The following is a 16,985-nucleotide window of genomic DNA, read 5'->3' as shown; positions in this document are numbered from 1 at the left end:
TACCTTTGATCAAGCTGTCGACCACTGATCTTAATTTTATCTGACCACAGAACTAACAAGTGCCTTGGATTTTTTGTGCATTAAAGCTGTGATATAAATACAAGTTCTTCACTTTATTTCTCAGAATTATTGATTAGGTTGAACTTTTTCAGTATTAATTGTCTGTTTCAGGTCCCCAGCAGCTACAGTCTTTTGTTTTCTATGTGGGTCTTCTGGTGCTGGTAAGAGAAGTAAGGGGTGTTTGTAGAGTGCATCATGCAGAGAGCAATTAAATGTGTAGGCATTTGCAGGAAGAAACTACAGCTCCCCCACAAAGCCTGGACAGTACTGTGCAGTATTATGTTTGGAGTAAACAGTGAAAGAGCCAAATATTTGTGGTGATGTGTGTGACATCCTTTGTGGAGCACAGAGGCTACTGTGTGCATGTTCCTTCTGTTTCCAGCATTCGGCTATTTTTAATGCTACTTTCATGATTGTACTTGCCCAGTGTCCGTTCTTAGAAGTATTTACAAAGACTGTTAAGGAAAAGCTTTTACACTTCAAGGTGCAGCTAACTCAAAATACCTACTGCCCAGGAGGTCATCATTCAGTCCAAAAGTCCGAAAACCAATCCAATACCCTGTCCTTTGTTCTTTCCTCTGAATCTTGCTCTGTTTCAAATATCCCATCTAATGTTTGTAGAGCATTGAGTGTAGGAATTTGTATGTCATGTACAGGACATTGGTGAAGCCACTTTTGGAGTACTGCATACAGTTATGGTTGCCGTGCAATGGGAAGAGTGTTATTAAATTGGAAAGGATGCAGAAAAGATGTACGAGGGGTTACTGGGACTAGAGGGTTTGAGTTATGAGGAGTGGCTAGATTGGATGGGACTTCTAACCCTGGAATGTTGGAGGTTGAGGGATGACCTTAAAAGTTCTTAAAATCACGAGGGGCGTAGATAAGGTGAATAGGGGTAGGAAAATTCAGAACTAGAGGGCATAGGTTCACGGTGAGAGAGGAAAGATTTAAAATGGATCTGAAGAAACCTTTCTCACACAGACATTGGTGGGTATGTGGAATGAATTCTCAGAGTAGTGATAGGCAGGTACAGTGGTAATGGGAACTGCAGATGTTGGAGAATCCGAGATAACAAAGTGTGGAGCTGGATGAACACAGCAGGCCGAGCAGCATCTCAGGAGCACAAAAGCTGACGTTTCGGGCCTATACCCTGGCAGGTACAGTCACAACATTTAAAAGATATTTGGATAGCTATGTGAATAGGAAAGGTTTAGAGGGATATGAGTCAAACACAGGCAAATGGGACCAGTTAAGTTTAGTTTGGAAAACCTGGTCGGCATGAATGAGTTGGACAGAAGGGTCTGTTTCTGTGCTGTATGATTCTGACTCTCTCCTCTAGCAACTTCCTCGCCTCAGCATCACTCTACTGAGTGTTGATTACATTACTACAGCACCATAAGAAGTACGAAGAGTAGGCAGTTCGGCCCCTCGCCTATTCTGCCAGACAGTAGAATCGTGGCTGATCTGACACTCCTCATGTCCACTTGCCTGCATTTTCTCCATTGCCCTTGAATCTCCTACTGATCAAGAATCTGTCTACCTCAGCCTTTAATATACACAAAGACTTTGCCATCGAGAGCTATTGGGGCAATGAGTTCTAAAGATTTTCAATGCTCAGAGTAGAAATTCTTTCTCCTCTCAATCATACATTTGAGCGGTTGTATTCTGAGTCTATGGCCTCTGGTCCTCGACTTTCCTGTGAGGGGTAACAGCTTAGCATTTTCCCTGTCAAACCCTATAAGAATCCTAAATGTTCCAATGAAATCACCTTCCATTCTTCTAAACTTCAGTAAGTAGAGTTCCGACTTGTTTAGCCTTTGCTCATAAGCCAATCCCTGTATACTGAGGACATCCTAGAGAACCTTCTCTGAATTGCCTCCAATAAAATGATACCTTTTATTACATAAGAGACGAAAACTATCCTCAGTACTCCAGATGTGGTCTCTCTAGAATCCTGTACACTTGCAGAAAGACATCTGTTTTCCTATATGCCAAACCCCTTGAAATAAGGGACAGCATTCTATTTCTTCATTTGCCTGCTGTACCTGTGTGCTAGCTTTCAGTGTTTCATGCACAGTATCCTGAAGTCCCTTTGTATAAAGCTTTCTGCAGTTTTTCTCTGCTAAAGTAATGTTGTTCTTTTGTTCTCTTTTTCAAAATGAGTAATTTCGCATTTTCTTTACTCCATTTGCTTTATTTTTGCCTACTTGCATAAACTATCAACATCTCTTTGTAAATGAATCATATCCTTCTTACAGCTTGCCTTTCTATCTATTTTTGTGTTATCTGCAAATTTTGATACAATTCATTCACTTTTTAACCCTGAGACTTTAGTATATATTTTTTTCTCTATTCATTCATTGGATGAGGGCATCATTGGCTTGGCCAGCATTCATTGCCCATTTCTAATTGCACAGTGAGTAGTTAAGAGTCAACCACATTAGAACATAGAACATAGAAAAGTACAGCACAGCAGAGGCCCTTCGGCCCAAGATGTTGTGCCGTGGAATAATCCTAATCCAAAAATAAAAAAACCCCACCTACATTCCCCTCAATTCACTGCTGTCCATGTGCATGTCCAGCAGTCGCTTAAATGTCACTAATGACTCTGCTTCCACGACTTCCACTGGTAAACTATTCCATGCGCTCACAACTCTCTGGGTGAAGAACCTCCCTCTGACGTCTCCTCTATACCTTCCTCCTAACACCTTAAAACTTTGACCCCTCGTGGCAGCCAGTCCTGCCCTGGGGAAAAGTCTCTGGCTATCGACTCTATCCATGCCTCTCATTACCTTGTACACCTCGATCAGGTCACCTCTCTTCCCCCTTCTTTCCAGAGAGAAAAGTCCGAGCTCAGCCAACCTCTCCTTGTAAGACAAGCCCTCCAGTCCAGGCAGCATCCTGGTAAACCTCCTTCGCACCCTCTGCAAAGCCTCCACATCTTTCCTATAATAGGGCGACCAGAACTGGACACAATATTCCAAATGTGGTCTCACCAGGGTTTTATAGAGCTGCAGCATAACCTCGTGGCTCTTAAACTCGAATCCCCTGTTAATGAAAGCCAAAACACCATATGCTTTCTTAACAACCTTATCCTCTTGGGTGGCAACTTTGAGGGAGCTATGCACTTGAACACCAAGATCCTGCTGTTCCTCCACATTGCCGAGAATCCTGCCTTTAATCCTATATTCAGCATTTAAGTTCAGCCTTCCAAAATGCATCACTTTGCATTTATCCAGGTTGAATTCCATCTGCCATTTCTCAGCCCAGCTCTGCATACTGTCAATGTCTCGCTGAAGCCCGCAATAGCCCTCGATACTATCAACGGCACCTCCAACCTTTGTGTCATCAGCAAACATCCTAAGCCACCCCTCAACCTCCTCATCCAAGTCATTTATAAAAACTACAAAGGGCAGCGGCCCAAGAACAGAGTCCTGCGGGACACCACTCAGCACTGACCTCCAGACAGAATACTTACCATCGACAACCACTCTCTGCCTCCTGTCAGCCAACCAATTCTGAATCCAGACAGCCAAATCACCCTGTGTGCCATACCTATTGACTTTATGAATGAGCCTGCTGTGGGGAACCTTATCAAATGCCTTGCTGAAGTCCATGTACACCACATCCACTGCTCGATCCTCGTCAACCTGTCTCGTGACTTCCTCAAAGAACTCAATAAGATTTGTAAGGCATGACCTGCCCCTCTCAAAGCCATGCTGACTCCCTTTAGTTACGCAATGCTTTTCCAAATACTCATAAATCCTATCCCTCAGAATTCTTTCCAAAACCTTGCTGACCACAGACATGAGACTGACTGGTCTGTAATTTCCAGGGATTTCCCTATTCCCTTTCTTGAAAAGAGGAACAACATTTGCCTCCCTCCAATCTTCCGGTTGTTGTGGGTCTGGACTCGCATGCAGGCCTGACCAGGTAAGGATGGCAGTTTCCTTCTCTAAAGGACATTAGTGACCCAGATAGGTTTTTCCGACAATTGGTAATGGATTCACGGTCATTGTTAAACTCTTAATTCCAGGTTTTTATTCAGTTTAAATTCCACCATCTGCCATGGCAGGATTCAAACCTGGGTCCTCAGAACATTGCCGGGATCTCTGGATTAACAATCTAGCGATAATATCACTAGACCATTGCTTCCCCATAAGACTTACCTTCTTTTCATGATTTTTGATTTCCCTTTCAGGATGCCATTGCTGATGCTGTTTGATTAGATTATGATTTTCCAAATATTCTGCTATTAATTCTTAATAATTGTTTCAAATGCATTTATTTCCAACAGTCAACAAATCGGCCTGTAGTTACCCACTTCTTGCCTCCTACCTTTTTGAATAGGGGTGCCACATTGGCAGTTTTGCAATCCTTTGGTACTTCTCAAGGATCTAAGGAGTTTTGGAAGATTACAACAAATGCATCCAATATCTCTGTGGCTATCTCTCTTAGCATCCAAGGACACAAGCCATCAAGGCCAGGGGACCTACTACCTTTAGCCTCATTATTTTGTCTAATGCCACTTCTTTAGTCATGGTGATGGTACTTAATTCCTCCCCTGTATTCTGTACTACTAATGGGATGTTTGTAGTGCCCTCTACTATAAAGACTGATGTAAAGTATCCATTTAACTCTGCTGCCATTTCCTTGTTCCTTCTTATGGTTTTCGTAGATTCATGAAGGAGTCTTTGTTCAGTTTGACCTCTCTCATCCTTTTTGTATATTTAAGGAGGCTCTTATTGTCAGTTATTAATCTTCCTCACTAGTTTGCTCTTGTACTTTATTTTCTATGTATTTACTATCTTTTTAGTCTTCCTTTGCTGGATTCTTAATTTATCTGTGTCTTGGGATTACATTAGTCCATCAATGATCTGAGGACTTTGCCTCTTTATATGCTTTTCCTCTCCTTTATACTCTCCTTAACTACCTTGGTCTATTCCGAGCCAACTAATCCTTCTCAAGAATCCAATTCAGTGCCTGGAAACGAACAGTGTGATCTAACCGCCCTAACATCACTAAAAGGAGTACTTTGAATTTGGAATTTTGGAGGTTATTGGGACAGATTAATCTCATTCTTTCCTGATAAACTGGTGAAACCACTCACTTGAATCAACGAACTTATATCAATTTTGTCTATCAAAATAACTCATCAGCTCATCACTTTTAGTTTGTACCTTCTGTCTAATGTTTCCCACTTACTTTATGGTAATTGGTATGATTAAGTTGACTGCCCCTCTGAATCTTTTATTTTTCTGTGTATATTTCAGAAACACTATTCTTTATTATGTTTGCTTAATTCTTAATGTGTTAAAATTAGATCCTCTCTTGAGGTTGATTGACTTGTCGAGCTGGTTCATTGTTGCTCCGCAGATATTTCATTACCCTGCTGGGTAACATCATAAGTGCAGCCTCTGATGAAGCGCCGTTGTGTTTTTCTACCTGGTTTTTAAACTCTGGAGTCCGTCGGGCTGGATTACCTCTCCTGGTTTTTCTTTCGTGCATATGGAGTCAAGTTCTATGTGTTTGTTGATGGCTTTCTTTGTGGAGTACCATGCTTCTTTAAGACCCTGCGTATTTTTTATCCTACTGTAGCTTTGCATTGATCGGGACCTCAAAAGCAGATTTCCTGTCTTTCTTCAATCATTCTTGCATCTTGATCCTCCACAGGCTTTTAAAAATGCAGATTTGATGGTGCAGTTTAATGCCTTCACTCTTTGGCATGTAGGGTTTGTGATCAGGCAGTTGGGTAGGGTTTTTGATCAGGCTGTTGAGTAGTGGGCAGGGGGAATCCGCTACTTTTGTCCTCTTTCCAGATTAAGCCCATGGTTTGAGAGCTGTTGGCAGCTGTCCTACTACACTGCAAATTGAAGTAACTAAGTGACTCATCGTTGCCCAATTTAAGAGACTCTCCTCATCACAACTAGACTCCACTCAGCAGCAGACAGGAGCTTGCCATGCCGAAATCCTTCAGAAGCAAACACAGTCCACTCTTCCACTCTCCTCTATAGCCCTCACCCTGCAGGCCAACCAGTTCCCATCCTCACTGAGGTCTCCCCTCCCCCCTTGCCTTCCTGGTAAGACTAGTAGCAATGATGAGCAATTGGCCTGTCAGTGGCAGGCTTGAAAAGAAGATAATTGTTTTTGTTTGTTTCTTGCATTCTAGTTTGAAATTGGACCATTTGGCTGTATTCTACTGACGTTGTCTGCAATTTTGTCTAGATCCATTGACCTGTAAGTATCCTTTTGTTTGGCTTATAAGCTATAAATATTTATTTTGTTGAAGCTTTATTTAATTCTGAAAATTCTATTATTAATTACTTTTCTGATCAGAGTGGGGTTAGGGAGGTGAGTGACAGGATATTATTATTTACTGTTTACCAGTGGCAAAATGAAGCATGCGTTCCCACTGCCAAAGGTGGCCACTGAAACCAGTAAGACCATGACTGGACTTCTGTTGTCAATATGTGTCTGCACTTGCGTGGATAACAAAGGAACTGCGAACAACTTAGATATAACATTGAGACTAAAATCCTAAAGGGGATTGACAAAATAGACTAGAATGGATATTTTCTCTCTTGCGAAATCTAGATTGAGAAGCCATATTTTAGGTTAAGGAGTGACAGATTTAAAATAGATGAGAAGGAATTACTCCCCGCAAAGGAATGCGAATCTGTGGAATTCACGACTGCAGAGTGCACTGAACACCTGGACACTGAATAAATTTGAGGAGATGGATCAAATTTTAATCAGTAATGGATTGAAGGATTATGGAGAATGGGCAGGATGTGGGGTTGAGGCTGAGATGAGATCAATCATTATTGTATTTAATGACAACAGTGCAGGCCAGTTAAGCTGAATTGACCACAACTGCTTCTTGTTCTTGTGTTCAAGGCAGTATTGTACATTTGTACTTGCTTTCAGATGATATGGCAATTTTTATGAAATGTATGTTTTTTTTTAACAGAAAGCTTGAGGCTCTTCAATTTTCTATCAAATCATTAGTAAAAATATCATTGTTGCTAAGCAGCTGTAATGATTTCACTTAGAAAAACACAGAGTAATTGATTCATACGTTATAGAAATAGGTCCTTTTGGCCCACCATGTCTATGCTGACCAATAAACAACAAACTACATTAATCCCATTTACCTGCTCTTAGTCCATAGCCTACTATCCCTGTATCTACAACCCTCTGGGAGAAATTTATTTTTCTCGGATATGTACTGAACCACTTACTCCTCACCTTAACCTTACGCTTTGTGGTCGTAGACATGTCTGTCATGGCTCACAGAGTCATACAGCCTGGATCCAGGCCCTGCAACCCAACTTGTCAATGCTGACCAGGTTTCCAAAGCTGAACTTATCCCATTTGCCTGCGTTTGGCCTATATGTCTCTAAACCTTTCCTATCCATATAGGGAAGCAATCTGATATCTACGACTCTTATGTTTTGTATACCTCAATCAAATTCCTCTCAGCCTCCTCTGCTCCAAGGAAAATAAAGTCAGTCTGTCCCATCTCTCCTCATAACTAAAACTTTTCATCCTCGGCAACACCATGGTAAATCTCCTCAGTACCCTCTCCAATGCCATCACATCCTTCTGAGAGTGTGGTGAACAGACCTGCACACAGTATTTATCTGTGGTCTAATCAATATTTTATGAAGTTGTCTCAAGACTTCTGTGCTCATACATTAATGCCCTGGTTAACCACCAAGGTCCCTTTGTTCATCAGTACTCCCTAAGAATCTACCATACATTGAGCATACCTTCCCTTGCACTTACTGGGATTAAATCCCATCTGCCATTGCTGTGCCCAGTTTACCAGATGATCAATGTCAGTCTGCAGTCTGAGACCATCCTCCTCACCATAAACACCATTGATTTTGTGTCATTTGCAAATTATACCTTGTTATTATTGTTAATTATAACTTCTTTATTCACATTAATGAACAAGTCCCAGGACCAAACCCTGTGGTACACAGTTGGTGACAATCTTTATAGCACAGAACCAATTTTTATCACTATTCTTTGCCTCCTACTCATAAGCCAGTTTTGGATCCAGTTTGCCAACTTACTTTGGATCCTATGTGCTCTTACTTTTTAGATCAGCCTTCCCTGTGGGATCTTGTCAAAGGCCTCACTGAAGTGCATTTACATCACATTAACTGCACTACCCTCATCGATATATTTAGCCACCTTTTCTAAAAACTCAAATAAATTAGACAGGATCACTTTCTAACAAATCTGTGCTGACTATACCTGATCAATTTCTGCCTTTCTGAATATTGATTAATCCTGTTCCCTCAGAATCTTTTCCAATAGTTTCCTTACCACTGATGTCAGACTAACTATGTTTCAGTTACCTGAATTGGCATGGTTGTTCAGTGGTTAACTCTACTTTCTCACAGCACCAGGGATCCTTGGTGACTGTTCGTGTAGAGTATGCACATTCCCGTGCTGCCTGAGACAAAGTACAAATTGTTAGAAAAGCTCAGCAGGTCTGGCAGTGTTTGTGGAGTGAAACCAGACTTAACATTTCGGGTTGAGTTACCCTTCCTCAGAATGCTCCCTATGTATGTATGGGTTTCCTCCGGGTGCTCCAGTTTCCCCCTATAGTCCAAAGATGCGCAGGTTAGGTGAACTGGTCTTACCAAATTGCCCATAGTGTCAAGGGGTAGCTGGATTAACCAGGAAATGTAGTGTTACAGGAATAGATTTGAGATGGGCCTGGATGGAATGCTCTGAGAGTTGGTGGACTTGATGGGCTGAATGGCCTGCTTCTGTACTGTAGAAAATTTATGATCCCTGCTGCCCTTCTTGAACAAAGGATCCACATTAGCTATCATCCAGTCATCTGGCACAACACCTGTGGACAGCAAAATATTAAACATAGGAGCAAATTACTGCAGATGCTGGAGTTGTTGGAAATCACAGCGGGTCAGGCAGCATCCGTGGACAGAGTAACCTAACATTTCAAGTCTAGATGACTCTTAATCAGAGCCGACGTGAAGTGTGGGGGGGATTGTATTTATTCAGTCGTTTGGAGGGGGTGGCAGGGGTGGGTCATAGCTCCGGGGATAAAAGGATGTTTATAGTTCAGATTAAGTAATTGGAATGTGAGAATGGCAGAACAATAGTGTGTCTAACTGTCAGACTGGAAAGAATCCACACTACCACTAAACTGCCTTCCTTCGCAGCCTGGAATAGATCTCATCAAACCCTGTGGATTTACGTCCTTTTAAGTAAGCTAATACCTCCCCCATTACTTAGTATTGCAATGCTATGTTTCTGCACGTGTGGTCTTTTCATCATGGTGGTGATAATAAACACATCTAGAAAAATGTCTTCAACTTTGTGGAAGCTGCTACTCTCAGACTGACACTAGTGGATGCAGCTGGTAACCAACATTGAAGAAACTGCAACCTGCTCACTGTTAGTAGTGAAACCATAACATGCTCATTCTCACTGTTCATGTTAACCATTAACACCAACAAGAAATGTTATGTCTTTACTCTTTGCAGTTTCTTTTATTGGGATGATGGGGACAATAAATGACTACATCTTTTGGAAATGTTTCCTTGTCCTTTCAAGCATGGATTTTGAAATAGTAAGCAGTTTTGGTTTGCTGCAGTTAACTTAGGAACATTTACTCACCTAAGTTCAGTTCCTGTACCAGAGATTTATGTTGTGGCTGCATTTCCAAGGTGTATATTCCATATCCCATTATGTGTCTTGGAAATGTTCTCAAATCAAGTGAAGAATTTTGTCTATAGTCAACATAAGCTAAATTTTAGACAGAGATCTGACGTTTCTTGGGGACAGAATTTTAAAACTAGCTGGACAAGCCAATAAAATTTAAGAAATCCTAGTGGATTTTCTGCTTTGTGAACAGTGTACAAAAGCGAGCAAAATGTGCTAAACCATTACAAGTCAAATTTAGCCAGAGCTTTGTGTCAAATTCTAAACTCCACAACCGTAAAGCTTTGGATAGAGTGTAGAGATCCATGACAATGTTACCAGTGATGAAGGGTTTTAGTTATGGTGAGAGACTAGAGATTCTGAAATTGTTTTCCTTAAAGTTATTTAGGAGTGAGAATTCCTGGCAAAATTCTGGTAATCTTCCTCCATACCCTTTTGAAATCCTGTGCATCGGTGGCCAAAGCTGTTCCCCAACACCCGACTCCCTAAACTCGCCTCGCTTCTAAATAACTTTAAGGAAAACAATTCCAGAATCTCTAGTCTTGAAAAAATGTGAACTGTTCTCAATTTGATTAGAAAATGGCAACAGGTGGCCTAGTTAAGGTTTACGTGATCAAGAATTTTCATGGAGATGGCTGTTGCCTCTTGGAATGGATCAATAACCAGATGCCATGTTTGATTCAAGATTTAGAGGTCAGATGAGGAGAACTTTTTCCACTCAGTGTTGAGATCCAGATTTCTCTAGTTGAAAAGGAGGTGAAAACTGATGCCACATAACATTTTACAAAGGTGTCCAACAGATACTTAAGGGTGGCAAACTTGCAGAAAATACTGCCCAACAGTGTGAAGTTGGGAAATAAAGCTCACACACATGTCACTTCCCCACACTAACTTGTGTTACGAATTAAAAGACTTCAGGAATAGTTGTGTTTAACCCATAATGCAAGTTCTGGTCCATGCATAGCTACTCCTTACGCCCGTTGATTGGTAGCAGAGGTTTGGATAGCCTAGCAATGTCATACTGCCTTGGAACTTGCAATGTCAGGCTGTGGGATTAATTGTGGGAATAATGTTCCCAATGTTGGGCAAGTCCAGAACTGAAAGTGACAGTCTAAGAATAAGGTAAGCTATTCAAAACGGAGATGAGGGATAATTCCTTCACTCAGAGATTTATGAACCTGCGGAATTTTCTACCACAGAAAGCTTTTGGGGCCAGTTTGTTAGATGTAAGACCATTAGACATAGGAGCAGAAATTAGGCCATCAGCCCATCGAGTCTGTTCCACCATTCAGTCATGGTTGATAAGTTTCTCAACCTCATTCTCCCCATAACGCTCAATCCCCTTGACAGTCACGATCCTGTCTATCTCTGTCTTAAATGTACTCAGTGACCCAGCCTCCACAGATTCACCACTCTGACTGAAGATGCTTCTCCTTATCTCCATTCTAAAAGGTCGTCCCTTTACTCGAAGGCTGTGCCCTCAGATGTGAGTCTCTCCTACTAATGGAAGCATCTTCCCAACATCCATTCTGTCCAGGCCACTCAGTATTCTGTAAGTTTCAATTAGATCCCTGCCCATCCTTCTAAATGCCATCAAGTATAGACCCAGAGTCCTCAAACGTTCCTCATATGTTAAGTTTTTCATTCCTGGAATCATTCTCATGAACCTCCTTTGAACCCGCTTCAGGGACAGTACATCTTTCCTATGATATGGGGCTCAAAACTGCACTCAGTACTCCAAATGGTGCCTGACCAGAGCCTTTTAGAGCCTCAGAAGTACATCTCTATTTTTATGTTCAAGCCGTCTCAAAATAAATGCCAACATTGCATTTGTCTCTCTAACTACTGCAATTTTACCTTGAGAGAATCGTGGACTAGAACTCCCAAGTCTCTTTCCACCTCGGATTTCTGAATTTGCTCCCCGTTTAGAAAATGGTCCATGCTTCTATTCTTCTTACCAAAGTGCGTGCCCTCACACTTTTCCCACTTTGCCACTTCTTTGCTCATTTCCCCTCACCTGTCCAAATCCTTCCACATGTTCCTCACCTCCTCAATACTACCAGTCCCTCTGCCTATCTTTGTATCATCTGCAAACTTAACCAGAATGCTCTTAGTTCCTTCATCTAGTTCATTAATGTACAAGGTGAAAAGTTGTGGCCCCAACACTGATCTTTGTGAAACACCACTTGTCACTGGCTCACTGGCTGCCATCATGAGAAAGACCTTTTTAACCCCACTCTCTGCTTTCTGCCAGACAGCCAATCTTCTGTCCATGCTAGCACCTTGCCTCTAACACCATGGGCCCTTATCTTACTCAGCGGCTTCCTGTGTGGCACCTTGTCAAAGTCCTTCTTGAAATCCAGGTAGATAACATCCATTGGCTTTCCTTGGTCTAACCTGTCCATACTTCCTCAAAGAATTCTAACAGATTTATCTGGCATGACTTCCTCTGAATGAAGTCATGCTGACTTTGCCCTACTTTACCATGCACTTCCAACTGTGCAGAAATCTCATCCTTCATAATGGACTCTAAAATCTTACCCACAACCGAGGTTAGGCTCATCTGTTTTTAAGGCAAGGTTAGATAAATTTTGAACAGTAAAGGAATTAAGGGTTATGGTGAGTAGGTGGGTAAGTGGAGCTGAGTTTCAAAAAGATCAGCCATGATCTTATTAAATGACGGGGCAGGCTCGAGGGGCCGGATGGCCTACTCCTGCTCCTAGTTCTTATGTTCTTATGAGCTGCCAGCGGGAGTGGGTGAGGTGGGTGCACTAACAACATTTAAAAGGGATTTGGATGAACACATGGATAGGAAAGGTTTAGTAGGATATGGGCCAAGTGCAGGAAGTGGCGTTAGCGTGGATGGACGTTTTGGTTGACATGGGCCAGTTTATGTTGAAGGGCCTGTCTTTGTGCTGTAGGACTCTATGAATCTATGACTCTATTACCAGGCATTGATCTAGGCACTGGAAAAGACAACGGCAGAAACTGCCCCGTCGATCCTGCAGAGTCGTCCTCACTAAGCCTGGGGCCAGTGCCAAATTTGGAAGAGTTGTCTCACAGACTAGTCAAGCAACAGCCTGATATAGTCATACTCATAGAATCAAATTAATCCCATTATCTCTGTCTCAACACTGACCCTTGCCAAACACTTGTCATCGGCTGCCATCATGAGAAAGACCTTTTTAACCCCACTCTCTGCTTTCTGCCAGACAGCCAATCTTTTATCCATGCTAGCACCTTGCCTGTGACACCATGGCCCTTATCTTACTCAGCAGCCTCCTGTGTGGCACCTTGTCAGAGGCCATCTTGAAGCCCAGATAGATAACATCCATTGGCCCTTCTTGGTCTAATCTACTTGTTAGTTCCTTAAAGAATTCTGACTGATTCATCAGGCATGACCGCCCCTTGATGAAGTCATGCATTACCCTATTTTGCTGTACACTTCCAAGTATTCAGAAATGTCATCCTTCACCATGAACTCCAAAATATTACCCACGACCGCAGTTAGGCTAATTGGCCTGTAGTTTTCCATCTTTTGCCCTTCTCCCTTTTTAAACAGGTGTGTCAAGTTAGCAATTTCCCAGTTTTCTGGACCCTGCCTGACTCGAGCGATTCATGAAAGATCACCACTAACGCCTCCACTATCTCTTCAGCGAACTCCTTTCGAACTCTGGGATGTGGTCCAACAGGTCCAGGTGATTTATCCACCTTCAGGCCATTCACTTTTCCTCGCACATCCTCCTTGCTGATGGCCCCATATTCAGGTCTTCTCCCTGATTCTGTCAAAGTTTTGGGAAATTACTCCTGTCTTCCACTGCGAAGACTAATGCAAGGTAATTATTCAGTTCATCAACCATTTCCTTGTTCCCCACTACTATCTCTGCAGCGATGAAGGGAACTGCAGATGCTGGAGAATCAAAGATAACAAAGTGTGAAGACCAAGCAGCATCTTACAGAACATAGAACATAGAAAAGTACAGGACAGTACAGGCCCTTCGGCCCACAATGTTGTGCCGTGGAATAATCCTAATCCAAAAGTAAAATAACCTAACCTACATTCCCCTCAATTCACTGCTGTCCATGTGCATGTCCAGCAGTTGCTTAAATGTCACTAATGACACGACTACCACTGGTAAACTATTCCATGCGCTCACAACTCTCTGGGTGAAGAACCTCCCTCTGACGTCTCCTCTATACCTTCTTCCTCCTAACACCTTAAAACTATGACCCCTTGTGGCAGTCAGTCCTGCCCTGGGGAAAAGTCTCTGGCTATCGACTCTATCCATGCCTCTCATTACCTTGTACACCTTGATCAGGTCACCTCCAGAGAGAAAAGTCCGAGCTCAGCCAACCTCTCTTCGGAAGATAAGTCCATGCAGCATCCTGGTAAACCTCCTTTGCACCCTCTCCAAAGTCACCACATCTTTCCTATAATAGGGCGACCAGAACTGGACACAATATTCCAAATGTGGTCTTACCAGGGTTTTGTAGAGCTGCAGCATAACTTCATGGCTCTTAAACAGTGTCACAATGATGCCACCCGAAGGTTGCAGGAACAGCAACTCATATTCCGCTAGGGAACCCTGCAGCCCAATGGTATCAATGTGGACTTCACCAGCTTCAAAATCTCCCCCTCCCCCACTGCATCCCAAAACCAGCCCAGCTCGTCTCCTCCCTCCACTGCATCCCAAAACCAGCCCAGCTCGTCCCTGCCTCCCAACCTGTTCTTCCTCTCACCTATCCCCTCCTCCCACCTCGAGCCGCACCTCCGTTTCCTACTTACTAACCTCATCCCACCCCCTTGACCTGTCCGTCTTCCCTGGACTGACCTATCCCCTCCCTACCTCCCCACCTATACTCTCCTCTCCACCTATCTTCTCCTCTATCCATCTTCGGTCTGCCTCCCCCTCTCTCCCTATTTATTTCAGAACCTTCTCCCCATCCCCCTCCCTGATGAAGGGTCTAGGACCAAAATGACACCTTTTGTGCTCCTAAGGTGCTGCTTGGCCTGCTGTGTTCATCTAGCTTCACACTTCACTATCTCTGCAGCGTCACTTTTCTGCAGTCCACTGTCCAGTAATTTATGCTAGACTGATTAAAGAGGCACCTCTGATTCCTTAGTTACATTCCGTGATTAAAATCTGTTGAGATACTCTATTTTGACCAGCCCCTGGTTGTGTATTACTTTAATCGGGACATGAAGGGCAAGACCTTTTTTACTATTTGTGCCCAGGTATTCCCACACATTGTTTTGATAGACACCTTTCACCTAACTAGGTACCTACTCTTCAGCATTCTCCAAGTTTAGTTTGCATTTTCATCTTGGGTGGTTTGTATCTTTGACTAAATCTCTTGCTAAAGGCCTTGTAGATATAAAGTTATTGGTGTCTATGATTAATAGTTGACCAGTTGATTTTGTAATTGCTTTGTATCATCAGAAAAATGTAACTCGTGCCTTCTTGACTGTTTTTACTGCGACCCATCATTGTAATGATTTACAGAATTAGCAACTAATAATTTACAGAACCAAATGCCTGAATCCTTTCTTGGGTGGATCACAGTCATAAAGTCAACAAGGAAGTGCTGCATGCTCCCGTCCTTTCAACTGCTGCTGTGTGTGTCTGGGACCTTCACAATCTCTTTATAGCCACAAAAGTTGCAATATTGTTAAGGCAGATCCTTGGTGATTGTGTTTCATTTGTTCCTGGAACATGGATGACGCAGCTGTATCCAGTGGGGTTGAAGTAGTCTCCTGACACACGATTGATGGAAAGAGGAAGAACGTTGTTACATCTTATCACTTTTGTTGTTGCTGCACCATGACATTTCAACCTTTGATCATTTGGAAAATGTGTGTTCTAGATATAATGCATGGTGTCATGTGCAACTCTCGGATCTCAATAACATTGATTTTAGTTTAGATAGCTGAATAAGTAGTTTAGAGCTGAATTTCTGCAAGCATTCTTCCCCTTTTTGCTCATAGTTTTAATGGGAGAGCTATGGGTACTTGGAAAAGAATTGGGAAACTTTCAGCCAGTCCGGTCTGGTTTTCCCTCAAAGGTAGATGTACATGGAGAATATAGATTAGGAGCAGAGTAGGCTCCAGGGTCTACTGCGCCATTCTGATTATGGCCTCCAATCCACTTTCCTATGTAGCTGTTGGACCCTTCCACTTTATCAATTGAGTATCTAGCTGTGTCGGCATTTAAAAATATTCAAGGATCCTGCCATCACTGCTGTCTGGGGAAGAGAATTTCACACTCGTGACCCACAACCCTTGACAGGAAAAAGAATTTTCCTCATCTCTGAAAGATCCCCCACTGTCCCCTCTAGTACTAGTCTGTTCCACATGGGGAATCGTCCTTTTAGCATCCAGTCTGGCAAGTGTACTCATGTTCTTTTCTGCTTTAATGTGAACACCTTGTATCCTTCTGTGTTTCCACCTGCCTAGCCTTCATAAAGCCATCCTTGATCCCGCATTTTCATTTTCATGTTATTATCCTAATCAAGTTCAGTGGTTTTACCTTTTTATTTTTCCTCTCTCTCTTTTCTAAATACATATTCTACCCTGCAATGTTTATTTCCTAATTCTGATTTTTCTATAGCCACGTCTCAATCTTTCTGATTCCCCCCTACCCCCCCACCAACACACGATTGCTTCCCAGTTGGCCTTTTATTTATTCACTTTGTGCAATGCTATGCAGACAGTTTAATTCATTTGTAAAAGGATTTCCTCTAACTTTGTTTAACGACCGTCTTTTAAAGACTCCTATTCTATAAACCATATTTATTACTCCTTATTTAAAGAAGGATATAAAACACATTAGAAACAGTTCAGAGAAGCCTTACTTTGCTAGTATCAGGAATGTCTTATGAGGAATGTTTGGATTGGCTGAGCCTGTATCCGCTGTAATTTAGGAGGCAACTTGATTGAGGCATCATATCCTGAGGGGTCTCAACAGGGTGGATATGGAATGAAGGGTTGCTGTTTCAAATTAAGAAGTCATCCATTTAAGACAGGAGATTCGTTTTCTGAGGGTCATGACACTTTGGAATTCTTCCCCAAAAGGTGGTGGGAACAGAGTTTTTGAATATTTTTAATGCAGAGCTGATAGATATTTCATAAACAGCGGGGTGAAAGGTTATTAAAGGTAGGAAGGAGTGTGGAGCCATGGTCTTATTGAGTCATAGAACAGGCTTGAAGGATCAAGTAGCTT

At 42.4% G+C, this 16,985-nt stretch overlaps 1 protein-coding gene across 3 annotated transcripts in view; it reads left to right on the top strand.

Annotated features, from left to right (window-relative positions):
* mindy4 (MINDY lysine 48 deubiquitinase 4) overlaps nucleotides 1-16,985 on the top strand; it is a 195,063-nt gene that overhangs the window by 111,571 nt on the left and 66,507 nt on the right. For all 3 annotated transcript variants that reach the window (XM_048549844.2, XM_048549836.2, XM_048549826.2), the window contains exon 13: nucleotides 6,230-6,297. In XM_048549844.2, coding sequence (XP_048405801.2) covers nucleotides 6,230-6,297 — 68 coding nt within the window. The remainder of the gene's footprint in view (nucleotides 1-6,229; nucleotides 6,298-16,985) is intronic.

The sequence above is a fragment of the Stegostoma tigrinum genome, chromosome 2 (assembly GCF_030684315.1).
Source record: "Stegostoma tigrinum isolate sSteTig4 chromosome 2, sSteTig4.hap1, whole genome shotgun sequence".
NCBI classification, from domain to species: domain Eukaryota; kingdom Metazoa; phylum Chordata; class Chondrichthyes; order Orectolobiformes; family Stegostomatidae; genus Stegostoma; species Stegostoma tigrinum.
This window is presented reverse-complemented; position numbering and strand designations above follow the sequence as displayed.